The sequence below is a fragment of the Pelobates fuscus genome, chromosome 8 (genome assembly GCF_036172605.1).
Source record: "Pelobates fuscus isolate aPelFus1 chromosome 8, aPelFus1.pri, whole genome shotgun sequence".
NCBI lineage: Eukaryota > Metazoa > Chordata > Amphibia > Anura > Pelobatidae > Pelobates > Pelobates fuscus.
In genome coordinates, this window is record NC_086324.1 from 108,832,211 (window position 1) to 108,849,256 (window position 17,046).

The 17,046-nt window shown below is 43.6% G+C and overlaps 1 protein-coding gene across 1 annotated transcript in view; it reads right to left on the reverse strand.

The window, feature by feature from the left end:
* Positions 1-17,046, reverse strand: part of FOXK1 (forkhead box K1) — a 388,665-nt gene that overhangs the window by 291,242 nt on the left and 80,377 nt on the right. The window contains exon 3 of the mRNA XM_063430220.1: positions 8,305-8,461. Coding sequence (XP_063286290.1) covers positions 8,305-8,461 — 157 coding nt within the window. The remainder of the gene's footprint in view (positions 1-8,304; positions 8,462-17,046) is intronic.

Below are 17,046 nucleotides of genomic sequence, written 5' to 3' on the forward strand. Positions count from 1 at the left end.
TATTGTAACCAGTGAGGGCACACATCCGTAAATTTGAGCATGCAATGCCTCGTATACCTGGAAGACTTGCTGATTCTTTACGAATCCAGGCTACGTTTGCGGACGAATTTGTCATTCACTTTCGGGACTCCATGGGTTTTTTGTTGTACACAGACAAAGACCGCTTCTCCATCTGCATCGGGCCAGTCCCTCGGTTTCGACATCGGCTTGGAGGACTACATTCCGCGTCCGTCTACGGCAAAGAGCGCCTCTATGAGGATAACTGTTGGACACGCTCTAAGGTTGGATGCGTCTCCTCTCAGGATACTCGCTGGATTGTGGGATTCCTCCCCTCCTCTCCCATACATGCGAAATTCCCTGGCCCACTACACTACAGGGCCATGCAACGACTGATGGTGAGTTACGTACGCGCCGATCACTCATACGACCACTGGATCCCTCTGTCAGCGGAAGTGAGGATGGAATTTCGAGGGTGATTACTTCACATACAACTTGGATTGGCAAAACGATCTTTGACTCTTCCTTCGGACACGGGACGATGGATGAACCCCTGCTAACGTGACCCAACCATTCTCCACAATAGCAAGGGTGTTTCGATACACACACACCCACAAGATATCGCTCCTGCTCATGGCACCCTCGGGCAGGGCCAACCGTGATTTCCCGGATCGCCCGGAGATGTCTCCCGAAGACCCTCTACTACTCCCTACCTTCCCTCTACTTCTGACGGGACCTCGAGGGGAAGCCCACTCCCTTGTCATGGAAGGACGACTGGCACTAGTTGCCTGGACGGTTTCAGGGGCTCCTGGTCAGTTCACGACTTATTGCATCAACTAAGACCTCCTATGGGACTCATAGGCTCCCGGCACCAGGGAAGGCTATATTTTGCCTGGTGGGCCTGGAATGATTGGTGGGATACTGATCTCTTTACCGCACCTGTCCCACTGATCCTCAACTTTCTGTCACACCTGGTCTCGTTGGGTCGGTCATATCGACCCCTCAACGTGATCAGATCCGCCATATTGGCGGCGTACGTTCCGGTACAGGGCAGACCAGTGGATCAAGAGACACTGGTTTGTCGACTACTACGGGGTGCCGAATTGCCGAGACCCCGGCACCCAATATTCACGCCTCTGGCAGGTGGATGTGGTGCTGAGATTCCTTCGGGAATGTCTGGACAATCTTTGTTTGTCACTGAAGCAACTTTCAGCCAAACTAGTCCTCTTATTAGACCTCGCCTCATTTAGACGGTGGCGGACGTTGGGGCCTGCGATATGCATGGTTTCTCCACCACGCCAGACGGGATTACCTTACCATGTCGAGACGAACTAAGTCGGATTTCGTCTTCAGGGTCATACCCATGCTTTGTGTCAGACGCCACACTATGCGTGGTCAGAACGCTAATAGGGTACACCAATATCTCTACCCCATTCGAACTCTGTTTTTTGTCTCTAACAGGCGTCGAACCTTGTTTCGGAGCCACTCGGTCAGAGGAACGGCGGCCTCGCAAACCTGTTCGGCCGATGCTTCCCTAGCCGGCATTATTCGCTGCGTGGACTGAACGCGAGAGAGTACGTTTAGAACGTTCTCTTTTCGGCAAACATCTCATGCTTCCTTCACATTGGTCAATTCAAGCTTTAAAAATGCAAATATGAAGCCTCCTGTCATGTGGTAAAATTGAAGATTATACTAGCTTTAGTGTACTAATAATCTTAAATTTAGTAATGACAGGAGGCGAATATTTCCCACCCTTTGGATCCCGCCCAGGTGAGTTGTACTATACAGATTGTGTTTCAGTGTTCAGGAAGACATGCATGTTATGATTGTATTACCACTTAGGAGTGTATATGTTTAGTACTGTATATTTGAATTCCTGGTCTTACCCATTGCACTATATGCTTTCTCCTTATCACATGTCTTAACTAGCAAGTTTATTTAAGTATTGATAGATTCACAGTCTAAATATCCTCTGGAACATCTTGCAGGTTTTCGTAATGTTTACTGTATACGGACATGTTACCACTCCAGAAACCTTTCACCTTTTTCTTTTCTTTCAGCACGAACGTCTTCTCTACGGGACAAAGTCTCATCTTCCATACCGTTTCACCATGGAATTGTCGGAGTTATTTCTCTACTACGTTTGTTGAACTGTTAACGGACTATGTTTATGTTTGTTGTGGTTATCATTCGCTTCAAAGAAAGAGGAAGTGATGTCATAGACAGGGCCTTTTATGGGCACCATATCTTTTCTCTGATTGGTTGTTACTGTTTCTATGCTGCTGGAGTTTTCAGTAAAGAAAGATATGCAAATATTCGCCTGTCATTACTAAAATTAAGATTATTAGTACACTAAAGCTAGTATAATCTTCAATTGTGAAGTGTTCTTGCCTCCACCAGTAGTCTACAACTGGAGTGGGCGGAGTAACTGTTATTATTTATTTATATAGCACATTTAATATCAATGTTGTTGCCCAAAGTGCTTCACAGTTACATTAAAACATACAGTTATAAAAAAAATGAGCAGGTGTAAAATGCTTTGTCTATGACATCACTTGCTGCTGCAGCCTGGCACAGGTCAGAGTATTTTTGCGGTTGCCATCTTCAAACGGTCATATTTCTAAAACTATAAATCCTACAGTGAAGAGCTTTATATTGTGAGAATCACAAGACCCAGACCTACATTTTGATGTATAGTATGTCTCTGAGATATTAACAATGAAGGCACAGTCGCAGTTTAGAAAATGCCCTTCAAATGTGAGCTTTGCAGAGTAGAGTTTCAATGAATGTCAATGGAAGGCGTGAGTTGCAAACAAATGGTCATATTGTGAAAACTATCAGGACTATGGCTTAGCCGTGGACATTTCTAGTGGCAGCAGGGATAGCTGAACGTTTTGATATAAGATTTGTGTAGGTGGGCCTGAAAATGAGGGAGTGTTGGCAGTTTAGAAATCATGTCCTGATTTTTCAGCTTTTGCCAGCTCCCACTCTAGCTTTGCCATTCATTCCTATGGGACAAATTTTGCCACAAGAACGACGATATTCCGTGAACCATTCGGCGAAACGTTCCACAAAGTAATAGCAATCCGATCGGGAACAATCTGCACGTTTTGGTATATTTTTGTCTATGTAGTGTAAAAACTGTGGGAGGAGTTAGGGTGGCAAATTTGGCTATAATAAGAATAAGAATAATAACTAGAAAAGCTACAATTTCTGGGGAAATTGTGTGAAGTGTTCTTGCCTCCATCAGTAGTCTACAACTAGAGTGGGCGGAGTAACTGTTAGTATTTATTTATATAGCACATTTAATTGCAATGTTGTTGCCCAAAGTGCTTCACAGTTACATTAAAACATACAGTTATAAAAAATTAGCAGGTGTAAAAGGCTTTGTCTATGACATCACTTGCTGCTGCAGCCTTGCACAGGTCAGAGTATTTTGGCGGTTGTCATCTTCAAACGGTCGTATTTTAAAAACTATAATTCCTACAGTGAAGAACTTTATATTGTGAGAATCACAAGACCCAGACCTACATTTTGATGTATAGTATGTCTCTGAGATATTAACAATGAAGGCACAGTCGCAGTTTAGAAATTGCCCTTCAAATGTGAGCTTTGCAGAGTGGAGTTTCAATGAATGTCAATGGAAGGCGTGAGTTGCAAACAAATGGTCATATTGTGAAAACTATCAGGACTATGGCTTAGCCGTGGACATTTCTAGTGGCAGCAGGGATAGCTGAACGTTTTGATATAAGATTTGTGTAGGTGGGCCTGAAAATGAGGGAGTGGTGGCAGTTTAGAAATCATGTCCTGATTTTTCAGCTTTTGCCAGCTCCCACTCTAGCTTTGCCATTCATTCCTATGGGACAAATTTCGCCACAAGAACGACGATATTCCGTGAACCATTCGGCGAAACGTTCCGCAAAGTAATAGCAATCCGATCGGGAACAATCTGCACGTTTTGGTATATTTTTGTCTATGTAGTGTAAAAACTGTGGGAGGAGTTAGGGTGGCAAATTTGGCTATAATAAGAATAATAAGAATAATAATAATAATATATATGTGAGATAACATTAAGTGGTCTTGCTATGCAAAAACACTTAATAATAACTAGAAAAGCTACAATTTCTGGAGAAATTGTGTGAAGTGTTCTTGCCTCCATCAGTAGTCTACAACTAGAGTGGGCGGAGTAACTGTTAGTATTTATTTATATAGCACATTTAATTGCAATGTTGTTGCACAGTTACATTAAAACATACAGTTATAAAAAATTAGCAGGTGTAAAAGGCTTTGTCTATGACATCACTTGCTGCTGCAGCCTTGCACAGGTCAGAGTATTTTGGCGGTTGCCATCTTCAAACGGTCATATTTTAAAAACTATAAATCCTACAGTGAAGAGCTTTATATTGTGAGAATCACAAGACCCAGACCTACATTTTGATGTATAGTATGTCTCTGAGATATTAACAATGAAGGCATAGTCGCAGTTTAGAAATTGCCCTTCAAATGTGAGCTTTGCAGAGTGGAGTTTCAATGAATGTCAATAGAGGGCGTGAGTTGCAAACAAATGGTCATATTGTGAAAACTATCAGGACTATGGCTTAGCCGTGGACATTCCTAGTGGCAGCAGGGATAGCTGAACGTTTTGATATAAGATTTGTGTAGGTGGGCCTGAAAATGAGGGAGTGGAGGCAGTTTAGAAATCATGTCCTGATTTTTCAGCTTTTGCCAGCTCCCACTCTAGCTTTGCCATTCATTCCTATGGGACAAATTTCGCCAGAAGAACGACGATATTCCGTGAACCATTCGGCGAAACGTTCCACAAAGTAATAGCAATCCAATCGGGAACAATCTGCACGTTTTGGTATATTTTTGTCTATGTAGTGTAAAAACTGTGGGAGGAGTTAGGGTGGCAAATTTGGCTATAATAATAATAATAACTAGAAAAGCTACAATTTCTGGGGAAATTGTGAAGTGTTCTTGCCTCCACCAGTAGTCTACAACTGGAGTGGGCGGAGTAACTATTATTTATTTATATAGCACATTTAATTGCAATGTTGTTGCCCAAAGTGCTTTACATTTACATTAAAACATACAGTTATAAAAACATTAGCAGGTGTAAAAGGCTTTGTCTATGACATCACTTGCTGCTGCAGCCTGGCACAGGTCAGAGTATTTTTGTGGTTGCCATCTTCAAACGGTCATATTTTTAAAACTATAAATCCTACAGTGAAGAGCTTTATATTGTGAGAATCACAAGACCCAGACCTACATTTTGATGTATAGTATGTCTCTGAGATATTAACAATGAAGGCACAGTCGCAGTTTAGAAATTGCCCTTCAAATGTGAGCTTTGCAGAGTGGAGTTTCAATGAATGTCAATGGAAGGCGTGAGTTGCAAACAAATGGTCATATTGTGAAAACTATCAGGACTATGGCTTAGCCGTGGACATTTCTAGTGGCAGCAGGGATAGCTGAACGTTTTGATATAAGATTTGTGTAGGTGGGCCTGAAAATGAGGGAGTGGTGGCAGTTTAGAGATCATGTCCTGATTTTTCAGCTTTTGCCAGCTCCCACTCTAGCTTTGCCATTCATTCCTATGGGACAAATTTCGCCACAAGAACGACGATATTCCGTGAACCATTCGGCGAAACGTTCCACAAAGTAATAGCAATCCGATCGGGAACAATCTGCACGTTTTGGTATATTTTTGTCTATGTAGTGTAAAAACTGTGGGAGGAGTTAGGGTGGCAAATTTGGCTATAATAAGAATAATAAGAATAATAATAATAATATATATGTGAGATAACATTAAGTGGTCTTGCTATGCAAGAACACTTAATAATAATATATATGTGAGTTAACATTAAGTGGTCTTGCTATGCAAGAACACTTAATAATAATATATATGTGAGATAACATTAAGTGGTCTTGCTATGCAAGAACACTTAATAATAATATATATGTGAGATAACATTAAGTGGTCTTGCTATGCAAGAACACTTAATAATAATATATATGTGAGATAACATTAAGTGGTCTTGCTATGCAAGAACACTTAATAATAATAATATATATGTGAGATAACATTAAGTGGTCTTGCTATGCAAGAACACTTAATAATAACAGAGCCTCGTCTCATGTGTGGGGGAAAAGGCTGCATCTACACTGAGGATTGCTATACGCTGTATACACCCCTGGCTATAATCACTAAGCTCTTTTAAGAGCTTGTTCCTGCTTTACTCTCTGAAGGAAGAGAGGTTCACCCCCTGGAGTCTTGTTGTAGGTCCAGGGTGGGAAGGAGACGGCGAGACCCCAACAAGGCTGCGGCGGTTCATGGGGTCTGCAGTGCTTATGGTGTCAAGTGGAGCGCTTGGAGCCCTTGGGAAGCACTAGGAGCATCCATCAACGGAGGTACCCAGTCGGGTACCAGGTGATCCGTTACAGATCTCGTTAGGCAGTGAGCCAGAACTGCTCAGAAAACCTGGGCTGGACTTCATTTCTTAAAGAAGACATCCCAGTGTATTTCAAAAGGCATATTTTGAACCTTAGCGAGGGATCATTTTTCCGCTAGCTTGTACCAAGTGTAGTGGTAATAAGCATAGTTTGCTGCCTTTTTGACACACAAAGTGAGTTTGCACAGTATATTTAGCAAATCATGTGTGCGCTACAGCTATATAATATTTCATATGTTGCTCAGCTATGTCATCTGAGTACAACAATATCCCCGTATGTGGCTGTTGAAGGGGCACATTTGAGACGCAGTCTTTCAGTTTTTTTCTAACTGAAGTTTTATGCTGTTTCCATGTTCCATTTTGGAGTAGTTTAGCTGGTTGGTTATTCAAACTTCCCCACAAACACATGCTATTTATTCAATAATACAACCATGGGTAATTCAAAAGGCATATTTTGAACCTTAGCGTGGGATAATTTTTTCCGCTAGTTTGTTCCAGGTGTAGTGGTATTTTTTAATGCATTTTTTTACTTTATTAAAACTTTCTTTTTACTATATTCATTTTTTTTAAACTCTTAAAACATTTTTTACATGTTTAACATTTTTAGAAACTTTGTTTTTACCGTTAACTCCTAACTAGCAGTAAGCAGCATTAACAGTAAATTCCCCAATTTCCCATAACTCCCACCCATCCCAGCTAGCAAAATATATATATTTTTTTAACGTTATTAAAACACTTTTTTTTTTTTTACTTTTAATGTTAACCCCTAGGTAGCCTAACACCAAAATTCCCCAATTCCCCACTAACTTCCACCCACCACAGCTAGCTAAATACATAATTTTAAAATATTTAAATTAATAAAATAAATGTAATCCATGAGGATTAAAAAAAAAAGTTAACCTTTGGGGAATAAAAACAACAACAAACCAGATCACAGTAAAATACCCTGATCTGTATTTTGATCACTGTAGTCAGTGATCAAATAGCAGTGAAGGGGTAAATTTTATTAAAGCTGGGGATTGGGGGGTGGGATTTAATTTAAACTTTTTTTTTTATTTTTTTACAGGGAGAAGAAGATCACTGCTGATCAGTCTCCCTGCACTTCACACTGAATGCGGAAGCGCAGGGAGGCAGATCAGGAGTCCCTGCAGCACATGTGTTTGCTCTAACAGCCTATCAGAGCGATCACAGCAGCAGGGACAGGGTGATCATGTGCTCCTGGTCTGCCTTGAGGAGGAGCGTTAACCCTGCGATCCCCGTGATCTGGGGTTAACGTAAGTAAATTAGGGAAATTTTCCATTGTGCACCCTTAACGCAAGGACAAGCATGACGGGAAATTTCCGTCTAGCGTTGGGAAGGAGTTATTTGCACACAAAAAAAGGAAAGGAAAAACAAAAATAAAAAAGTTCATTAACAGTTTAACTCCAAAGTTGGCTCTCCAGCGCCATTCCTGGCTGTGCCTGTACACATCCAGTTTCCGGATTTAAGCTTGAGGAAGCAAGGACTGCTCCCACACAAGGGTGTCGCTGATTGGCTTAGAGCAGTCAGCTGACTGCTCTAAGCCGATTAGTAGCTCATTCAGTTAAAAAAAAGGGGGGGGGAGGGGGGGGAGCTACAGCTTACAGCTGACCATTCTAAGTCAACCAGCAGCAGTCCATGTTTCCTCAAGCTGATTTTATAAAACCAGATGTGGACAGGGACAGCGAGCAATGGTGCTGGAGAGCCAACTTTGGAGTTAAGCAGTTCATGAACAATTTAATCCCAAAAGGTAATTAAGACGCAGGGACCACCTGGCACCACAACAACTGTATCTTATATGAATATGTATTCTGTATTCAAATGTATGTCGCTGTACCTTATGACTGTCTTCTCTATGAGACTCGGTATGGTGTTCTTCCATTGCCTTTGCGGCATATTCTGCTGCCAGCTGTAGATCAGAAGCAATGTTGCTGTTAAAACGGTAACCGGAAGACCCACCTCCACGTGGGCTTGCAGGACATGAGTTGGGAACACTGAGAAATGAGAAATCAACTGTAATAGAGGGGATAAGGCACACAAAACAAAAGAAGAGACACAATCTGTCATTTTACAACAAGTTAACAACATATGCACAGAAGAACTGGAAAACTTACATGCAAGTTGATCTGGAAACTTGCATGTAACAATCATTAATCACACACACGAGACACATAATATATAAGCAAAAGTTATGAAAATTACCACTTTTTTAGGTAATAGTTTCATTTGCAGACAATTGTTAATGATTAGCACTTAAATAGGGTGGGCAAGTCTTCATTTCACCTTGTAACACATATGTTGTGGCATTGTCTGAACATACTTTACCATGGTGACCTTGAAGCTGCCCTTTGAAACTCATCAGTGTCATCCATGTTGCCTTGAGTTCTCTGAAGTTTGACAATTTCCTAGAACCTCATATTGTCAATTGACCTTTTGCCCAGTTTTTTCCAAATGTGCTCCACAATCGAAGGAAGAAGCATCTATATTGATTATCACAGTTCAATCCTGAAAGAAAGGATATCCGATAGAAACTGGAAAAAAATAAGCTTTTTGTTGTTGAGGGAAAAATTCTCAGAAGATGATCCAGCGAAGAATTCTCCATGTTCCACTCTGAAAAAAATATTTCTTTGTAAGGAGCGAATCCTTGCCTTGGCCCAGTTGACAACTAGAATGGCTAAAGTAAGAAGGCCCAGCAGAGCCTCCCTTATTTTAGGTTTCTTTCCCCTCTATATAGCAGCTAATGAGTTTGAGTGTTTTTTTTTTTTCCTGTGGGAAGAAGAATCTTCAGCAGAACTGAGTCTATAATTAGAGCCACAAATTTTAAATTTAATCAAACTCCTGTAAAAATTTTAGTCCTGCAACCCCAATCGCACTGGGCAAAACATATCCACAGAAGGAAGAAAAAATAAAAATACCGCAATCACTTACTTTATGCTGATGTTTTGCATAGGCTGTAAAGTGGTGCCGGACTAATCCCAAATGAAAGTTTAACCACCTTGCTCCAAAAGGTCTGCACTCACTGCCATCCATAACATAAAAACAAGGTAGTTCAAAAGTAGTGCATCTTTATTTGTTAAAAAATTGTAAAATGGCCTATAAAAAGCAGACAGACCTTAACAGCAAGGCATCAAAATAAAAATATAAATCGTGTCCAAACCAAAAAATGTTGATAAAGCTTTAGGATAGACTTGAAACTCGTACAGAGCCCTTTTCGGTATTTAACCTATCTTTTCAACTTTCTCTTTTTTCTCCCTCTTCCAGCAGGCACAGCGCTGACTTTCTATTTAATTGTTCTTCCTAAAATTGAAATCTTCTGAAGCGAACAAATTCAGATTTTTCCAGGTTCAGAATTCATCCATGTAGTTGAAGACATGTAGACTCTATTCTGATATCTTGTTTTAGATGCTCTTCTGTGTCTACCTTTATCTGACAGTCTTTCAGGTATACAATAATATGGAGACCTTCCTTTTCTTAGAGCAATTGTAATGACCACTAGCACCTTGGTAAAGACAAGAGGGGCTGAGTGGAGACCAAAAAGAAGGGCTCTGAAATGGTAATAAAGAAGCCAGTCTCGTTCTGGTACACAGAACCTTTTCTCCTTTTTTCTGCAATGGAAATGTGCAGATAGGCATAATATAAGTGGCTGGCACAACATTTCCATATTAATTATTTTCTTTGTAATGTGACTATTTACTTCTTTAAGGTCTAAAATGGATCTGAAAAACCCATCTAGTTTTCAAACCAAAATAAAGTCTGGAATAGGCTTCTGTGAAGTAGTCTGTAGGCTCAACTTTTTCAGTCACATTTTTTTCTTAGAAGATTCTGAACTTCTATATTAAAGGCTGCAGTTGTGCTGTGTGAATAAAAGATCAGAAAAATCGGTGAGCAGGGCTGTATCTGCTATCCTTTTATATAATAGATAGGACCCAACTGTCTGTGGTGATGTTTTTGTCACAACACTTCTTAGTTGATTTGCCCTCGTGCAGTACCCACATTCACCACTATCTGTGTTTGGCACTGTTCCGAATTTCTTTTCGTTAAGCACTTCACCTGGTCCGTGTTTAGCACCTATGTAGTTTGGTTTCTCCCTTCACTCCTGGTCAGATCATTGTCTCTTGTCTCCTGTTTCTTGGTTCCGGCGATTCTGACTCTCCGCTCCTTGATCTTGTGTCCTGCGTTTCCTGATCCTCTGTTCGCGTGTCTTCTTGGTCTTGGGTTTCTGAGTCCACCTGGTCCGGTGTTCCTGTGTCCTCCGGGTCCTGCATTCCTATGCCTCCTGATCCTGTGTTCTGATTCAGTGTTCCTGCCTCTGCCTTATTACCAGTGATAATGACCCTGCAGCCTTGTTCGTTTGTCCTGCTTCGGGCTTTGCTTCCTGGTGCCATATATTTGTTTTGTGGCTCTGGGTCTGTGTCCCACCTATTTCTGTGGTGGCTGCACAATCCTGCCCAAATACATTCTTTATACCAAAGGACTGTTTAAGTATACTCTGCCTGCCCAATTTGTGGTTATCTTGATTTATTGTAAATATTATTCTGTGGCTTTGTATATATTTATTACATATTCTTTTGTCCTTTGGTTCCCTATATATTTCTTGATTTATTCTATTCATTGTGTCCTTGCCTTTATTCTTTGCTAAATTGTCTCCCACATTTAAAGGGCCAGTGCTGTTCCAGGGCAGCACCCCTTCATGTCATGACAGTTTTAGCCACTGACAAAAGAAATTCAGTAGTCTTCCTCCTACAGTTCTGATATCAGAACATATAGTCATTTGTTTTACCTACACATTTTTATTTACTTCTAGAATCAAATGAGTTGTCTATTATAGTTTCTTGTACCTGTTTTATGAAAGGAAATTATACATGGGCTTATTTCTGCTGACTAATTTTTTGCTCTATTTTTTTTTTCTTTCTTCCAGAATCGTTTTTTTTTTTACCCTCTGACATTTGTTTAAGAAGATTATCAAGTTGAGAACCGAAAAATCTGCCTTGCTCAAAAGGAAAAAGACATAGAGAATGCTTTGAAACTGAATCCACCGACCAATTCCTGAGACAGACTTCTCATCTGGCAACAGTGGAGAGTCCCATTGATTTAGCTGAAAGTTTTAATGCCTCTAAAGTAGAAACTGCCAGGAAGTCAGAAGCCGTTCTAATATGTTGTAGATTGTGAGAGAATCTTCTTTTAATTTACCAAAGTACACCTTCTCCAGTGAATCCATTCTTACACATTGGGGCCTTTGCTACCGGAGATAAGGGCTTTACTTCGAGCTACATTTGTAGAGGAATTAAAAAATACATAAATAAATCTTCCATAATGCAGATCCTGTCTTTTTATCCATTGCCTCCTGTAGTCTACTGGAATCTTGAATAGGCAGAGTGGTCTTTTTTACACATCTGTGCAATAGGCACATCCACTTTAGAGAGGGCTAATTTTTTGTTGTCATCTTCATTAAAAGGATACTGTAGACATCAAAACAACTTTAGATTAATAAAGCAGTTTGGGTGTATAGATTCTCACTGATCAATTCTCTGTCATTTAGGAATTAAATCACTTATCTTTCGGTTTATCAATCTGTAAAGGATTTCCCTGTATTTACCTGTATCCATTTGGTTATTTCCTCTCCCTGCTATTTAAGTGACTTTGAAGTATTCGTTTTATTTCGGTGATCGGGACATTTATTAGTTCTACCGAACGGAGATCACCCTGGGTAGCAATCAGATATTAGAACACCAAGTAACCACACGAAAACCGCAAAGTAAATGAGTGCTCCTAGGTGGCGAGAACAAAGGATGGCGGCCATCTTAAATCTCCCGAACGCGGCCAGCGGGACTTACTCGTGGATTGCCTGGAACCGTTTTCGGCATTACAATCACACGAACACCCGGTCTTTATAGAAGTCCCATCTGACCTATTTCCACTCACAGTATCAGACCGGCGTTCGGGAGTTCCAATCAACCGAACGAGGGGAGCATTCTCATGTAACCAGATGCAGTATAACTATGGTGGTTTTCGTGTAATTCTGCAACGAACAAAGACCGGCTCTTGCTACCAATTTCATGGAACTCTAAATCGGATACAACCACATGGCGAGCCGGTCAAATTTCCACACGATGCGACACGGAAACTACCGAACGGATTTTCGTGCAATTTGGATATGTAACTCCCAGTATCCTCAGCTACCCAGTGATGTAGGGATTATATGCATATGTCATGTAGAAAGTATATTTCCAAAAAATTTGAAAATTGTTAATGTTTCTAGCCAGCAGATAATTGAGTTTAGTATGTTGCTGAAACTCAATTATCTAGCCTGGCCCAGGAGGAGGAGCTTGTACTGTATAAATTGAATGCCTGTTGCTTCCAGTAAATCAGTCTTGTTCCAGCATTAAGCTTTGGCTCATGTGTGGATTATTTGGCGATACCAGCGATATTTATTCCTGCAGATTCTAGGCGATACTTTGCTATTGGGAAAAGGAATACTAGACGGTGATACCAGTTAAGACCGTCACAACTGGTTGGCAGCGGCGAGATCTTCCTTTCTCCTGCACCAAGAATCCAAGCAGACACTGGGGACAGTGAATGGAAGACTGGTACACACTGCTTAAATAAAACACGTTAAAGGAACTGTTGGAGGTTCGTGGAAGGATTGCCAGCAACAAAACCAAGCGGGTCATCATTGCTGAATTAATGGAGCTAGACCGGGAGAACTTGGTTGCGGCAACAGCGGCCGTTCGGGAGATGGAGACACCGGTGGTTCGGGAAAATGAATCGCAGACAAACATGGAGATTCGGGAGAGATTGGCATGGTTCGGTCCGAACCCAACGGCTGACATTGTTCTGCAGGTAATGAACATTGTAGCAGAGGAGGAGAAACAAAAGAGAGAAATAGAGCTGCAGATGAGGCTGGCTGAAACCCAGCGAGCAGCGGCACGTTCCCCGAGCAGAGAGAACAGCACAGTAGATACAAGGAACAATCCTTTCAGTGCCTTTAAAGCTTTTAATGAGAAGGAATGTGAGATTGATAGCTATCTAGCGGATTTTGAGCGACAGTGTAACCTGCACAACAGAGTGGCTGCAGACGAGTGGGTTTCAATATTGGCTGGGAAACTGTCAGGCAAAGCCGCCGATGCCTTCCGGGCAGTACCAGAGCAGGAGATTCACAGCTACGCAAGGGTTAAAGAGGCACTCCTGGCTCGGTACGCGGTGACCCCGGAGACATACCGCCAAAAGTTCAGAGATTCACGCAAAACAGACAAAGATTCCTATGCAGAATGGGCCTGCCAGCTACAGCTGTCCAGCAATTGGGTCAACAGCAGCCAGGCCACTACTGCGGATGACATCTTATAGCCAATACTCTTGGAGCAGTTCTACGACCACATCCAGACAGATGTCAAAGACTGGGTAGGAGACCGCAGACCCCTCTCCTTACCGGAGGCTGCCAAGCTCGCAGATGAGTAACGCTGATACTCGTGAGACAGCTGGGGTCACCCCACGGGTCCAACCTCCCCGACCTGTAGTACCATCACCACCAACAGTAACCAGGTATCAGCCCCCTAGCCGACCGGTAGCTTCCAACCACCGCTACCCACGTCAGGCTGGCAACGAGCCCCGCTGCTTCCGATGTAACCAACTGGGACATCTACGCAACAATTGACATTGGAAGCCCCCAGGTCCAATTGGACTCGCCCAGGATTCCCTCAACCCAAGGCCGCAGCCCATTGTGTGGACTACCCTGTACCCTCTGCCTGGGACACAAAGGAGCTGAGTCGGGAGGAACCCCTGGGCACCCTATATGAAGCTCTCATTGTCCAATCTACCATAACTGACAATTGGAAACACCATTGTCAGTTGGTGATGGTCAACGGGAAGACTGCCTGGGGCCTAAGGGACAGTGGCGCTACAATCACCCTAGTTTAACGGCATCTTATAGATAACTTTAAAAGACCGGGGAAATCTATAGCTGTAAGAGTGGCAGGGGGGCGGTGTATCGGATTCCTTCCGCACACGTGCATCTAGACTGGGGCGCTGGAGCTGGCAATGTCCAACTGGGTGTGATGAAGGAATTACCCTCAGAAGTTGTGTTGGCCAATGATATTGGTCCTCTAACTTCTGCGTTTGTACCAGCATCCCCTCACGTGACTCAAGCGGTAACCAGAGTTCAAAGTCGTGCTGCCGAGAGCCATCCACCTTCTACTGAGACCCAGGTAAGCCAACCTACCCTACCCCTGACTGCAGAGCCCCTCCCTTGGGATACCCCGAAGGACTTTGGGAGGGAAGTAGCAGGAGACCCCTCACTCAGAAAGTACATGGGAAAGGCTAAGGGAGGACATGGGGGTTAGAGAAGGAGCAGTTAGTCTGGGAGGATGGCCGCTTATACAGGCTCACCGAGACACGGGTCAACGTACCTGGGCCCCGGAAAAAATTCCATCTAGTAATCCCACAGAAATACCGGCAGGAGTTATTGAGAATTGGGCATGATGTTCCCTTAGCAGGGCACATGGGAATACGTCGGACGTTACATCGGGTAATCCAGAACTTCTTCTGGCCTGGGGTATCCGACGACGTCCGGGCATATTTCCAGACGTGCAAGATATGTCAAAGGGTGGGTAAGAAGGGAAAGCCAAACTGGTCCCTATGCCAATAATAGAAGAACCCTTCACGAGCGTAGCCGTAGACCTCGTTGGACCCCTGGCCCAGCTTAGCCGCTCCGGTAAGCGCTATATACTTACTGTGGTGGACTATGCCACCCGCTACCCCGAGGCCGTAGCCCTCTCTAATATCCAGGCTGAGACTGTGGCTGATGCCCTGGTCAAGATATTCTCACAAGTGGGATTTCCCAAAGAGATTCTATCCAACCAGAGTATGCAATTCACGGCCGAGGTGATCCAGCAGCTATGGAAGGTCTGCGGGGTTAAACCAGTTCCCCGTACCATCCCCAGACCAATGGCCTTTGTGAACGCTTCATCTGGACTCTGAAGCAAATGCTGAAGTCGTTCACGGGAGCCTACAAGGATTGGGAGCGATTCCTGCCGCACCTCCTCTTTGCATACCGGGAGGTGCCCCAGGAATAAACCGAGTTTTCACCATTCAAATTGTTATATGGGAGGCGGGTGTGAGGGCCTCTAGACCTTATCAAGGATCACTGGGAGGAACAGACAGAGAAAGAGGGGAACCCGATTGTGCCCTATGTGCTGGAGCGAGCTTTCAGACCGGATAAAAGGTCATGGTGCTAAGACCAGTCCAAACCGACAAGCTCCAGGCTGCCTGGCAGGGTCCAGATAAGGTTATAGGACAGGTGTGCGATACCACCTACACTATAGCCAGCTGCGAGAATGAAGATGTGAAACGGACGTTTCACACCAACATGCTCAAAGCATATAACGAAAGGGCTGAGGAGGTGACAGCCATCTGTGCGCCAGCTGGAGAGGACACTGAGGCTTTGTCCAATTAGGGGAACAGCTGGCGCCCCAAGAGAGAGCACAAGCTATCCGCTTACTGGAAGTCAAACAGGTCACGTTCTCCCAGGAGCCCGGGTATACCCCGCTAGCGGTTCACAAAGTAGACACCCAAGGGCAGGCGCCCCTAAGGCATCCTCCCTACCGCATTCCCGAAGCCGTCAGAGATGGGATGCGGAAAGAAATAGACTAAATGCTCCGACTAGGGGTAATAGAGCATTCGGACAGCCCTTGGGCCTCACCTGTAAACTTAGTAACAAAACGGGACAGTATGACCCGCTTCTGTGTAGATTACAGGTGGCTCAATGACAAGACAGTCACAGACGCCTATCCGATGCCCCGGATGGACGAGCTGCTTGACCGCATCTCTACAGGGAAGTATCTGACCATGATAGACCTATGTAACGGATACTGGCAGATCCCCCTAGCGGAAAATGTGGTACCCAAGTCAGGGGTCATCAGCCTGTTCCACCTATACCAATTCTGGGTTATACTGTTCGGGATGAAGAACGCCCCAGCCACCTTCCAACGGATTGGGGACCGCCTCTTAGAAGGTCTCCAGGACTATGCATGTGCCTACCTGGACGATATTGCCATTTATAGCGATACCTGGGAGGTGCATCTGGAACATGTAGGAGCAGTATTAGACAGGATTAGGGGGGCCGGTTTAACCTTGAAACCAGACAAGTGCCACATTGGGATGGCGGAGGTGCAATATTTGGGCCACCGAGTTGGGTGTGGTAAGCAACGACCAGAGCCGGCTAAGATCAAGTCCGTTGCTAATTGACCCACTCCCCGTACCAAGACACAAGTCATGGCCTTCTTGGGGTCAGCCGGCTATTATAGACGCTTTGTACCAGACTATAGCGTCCTGGCCAAACCCCTGACTGACTTGACGAAAAATAAATTACCCCGTCAAGTCCTGTGGTCCCTGGAGTGTGAGGTGGCTTTCCAAGCTCTAAAACAGGTCTTTGTTAATGTTCCTGTGTTGGCTGCCCCAGGTCTTAACAAACGCTTTAATGTTTGGACTGGGGGCAGTACTAAGCCAGATCGGAGAGGACAGAGGGGAACACCCAGTGGCCTACCTGAGCCGGAAACTTCTACCAAGGGAGGCCATTGAGAAGGAA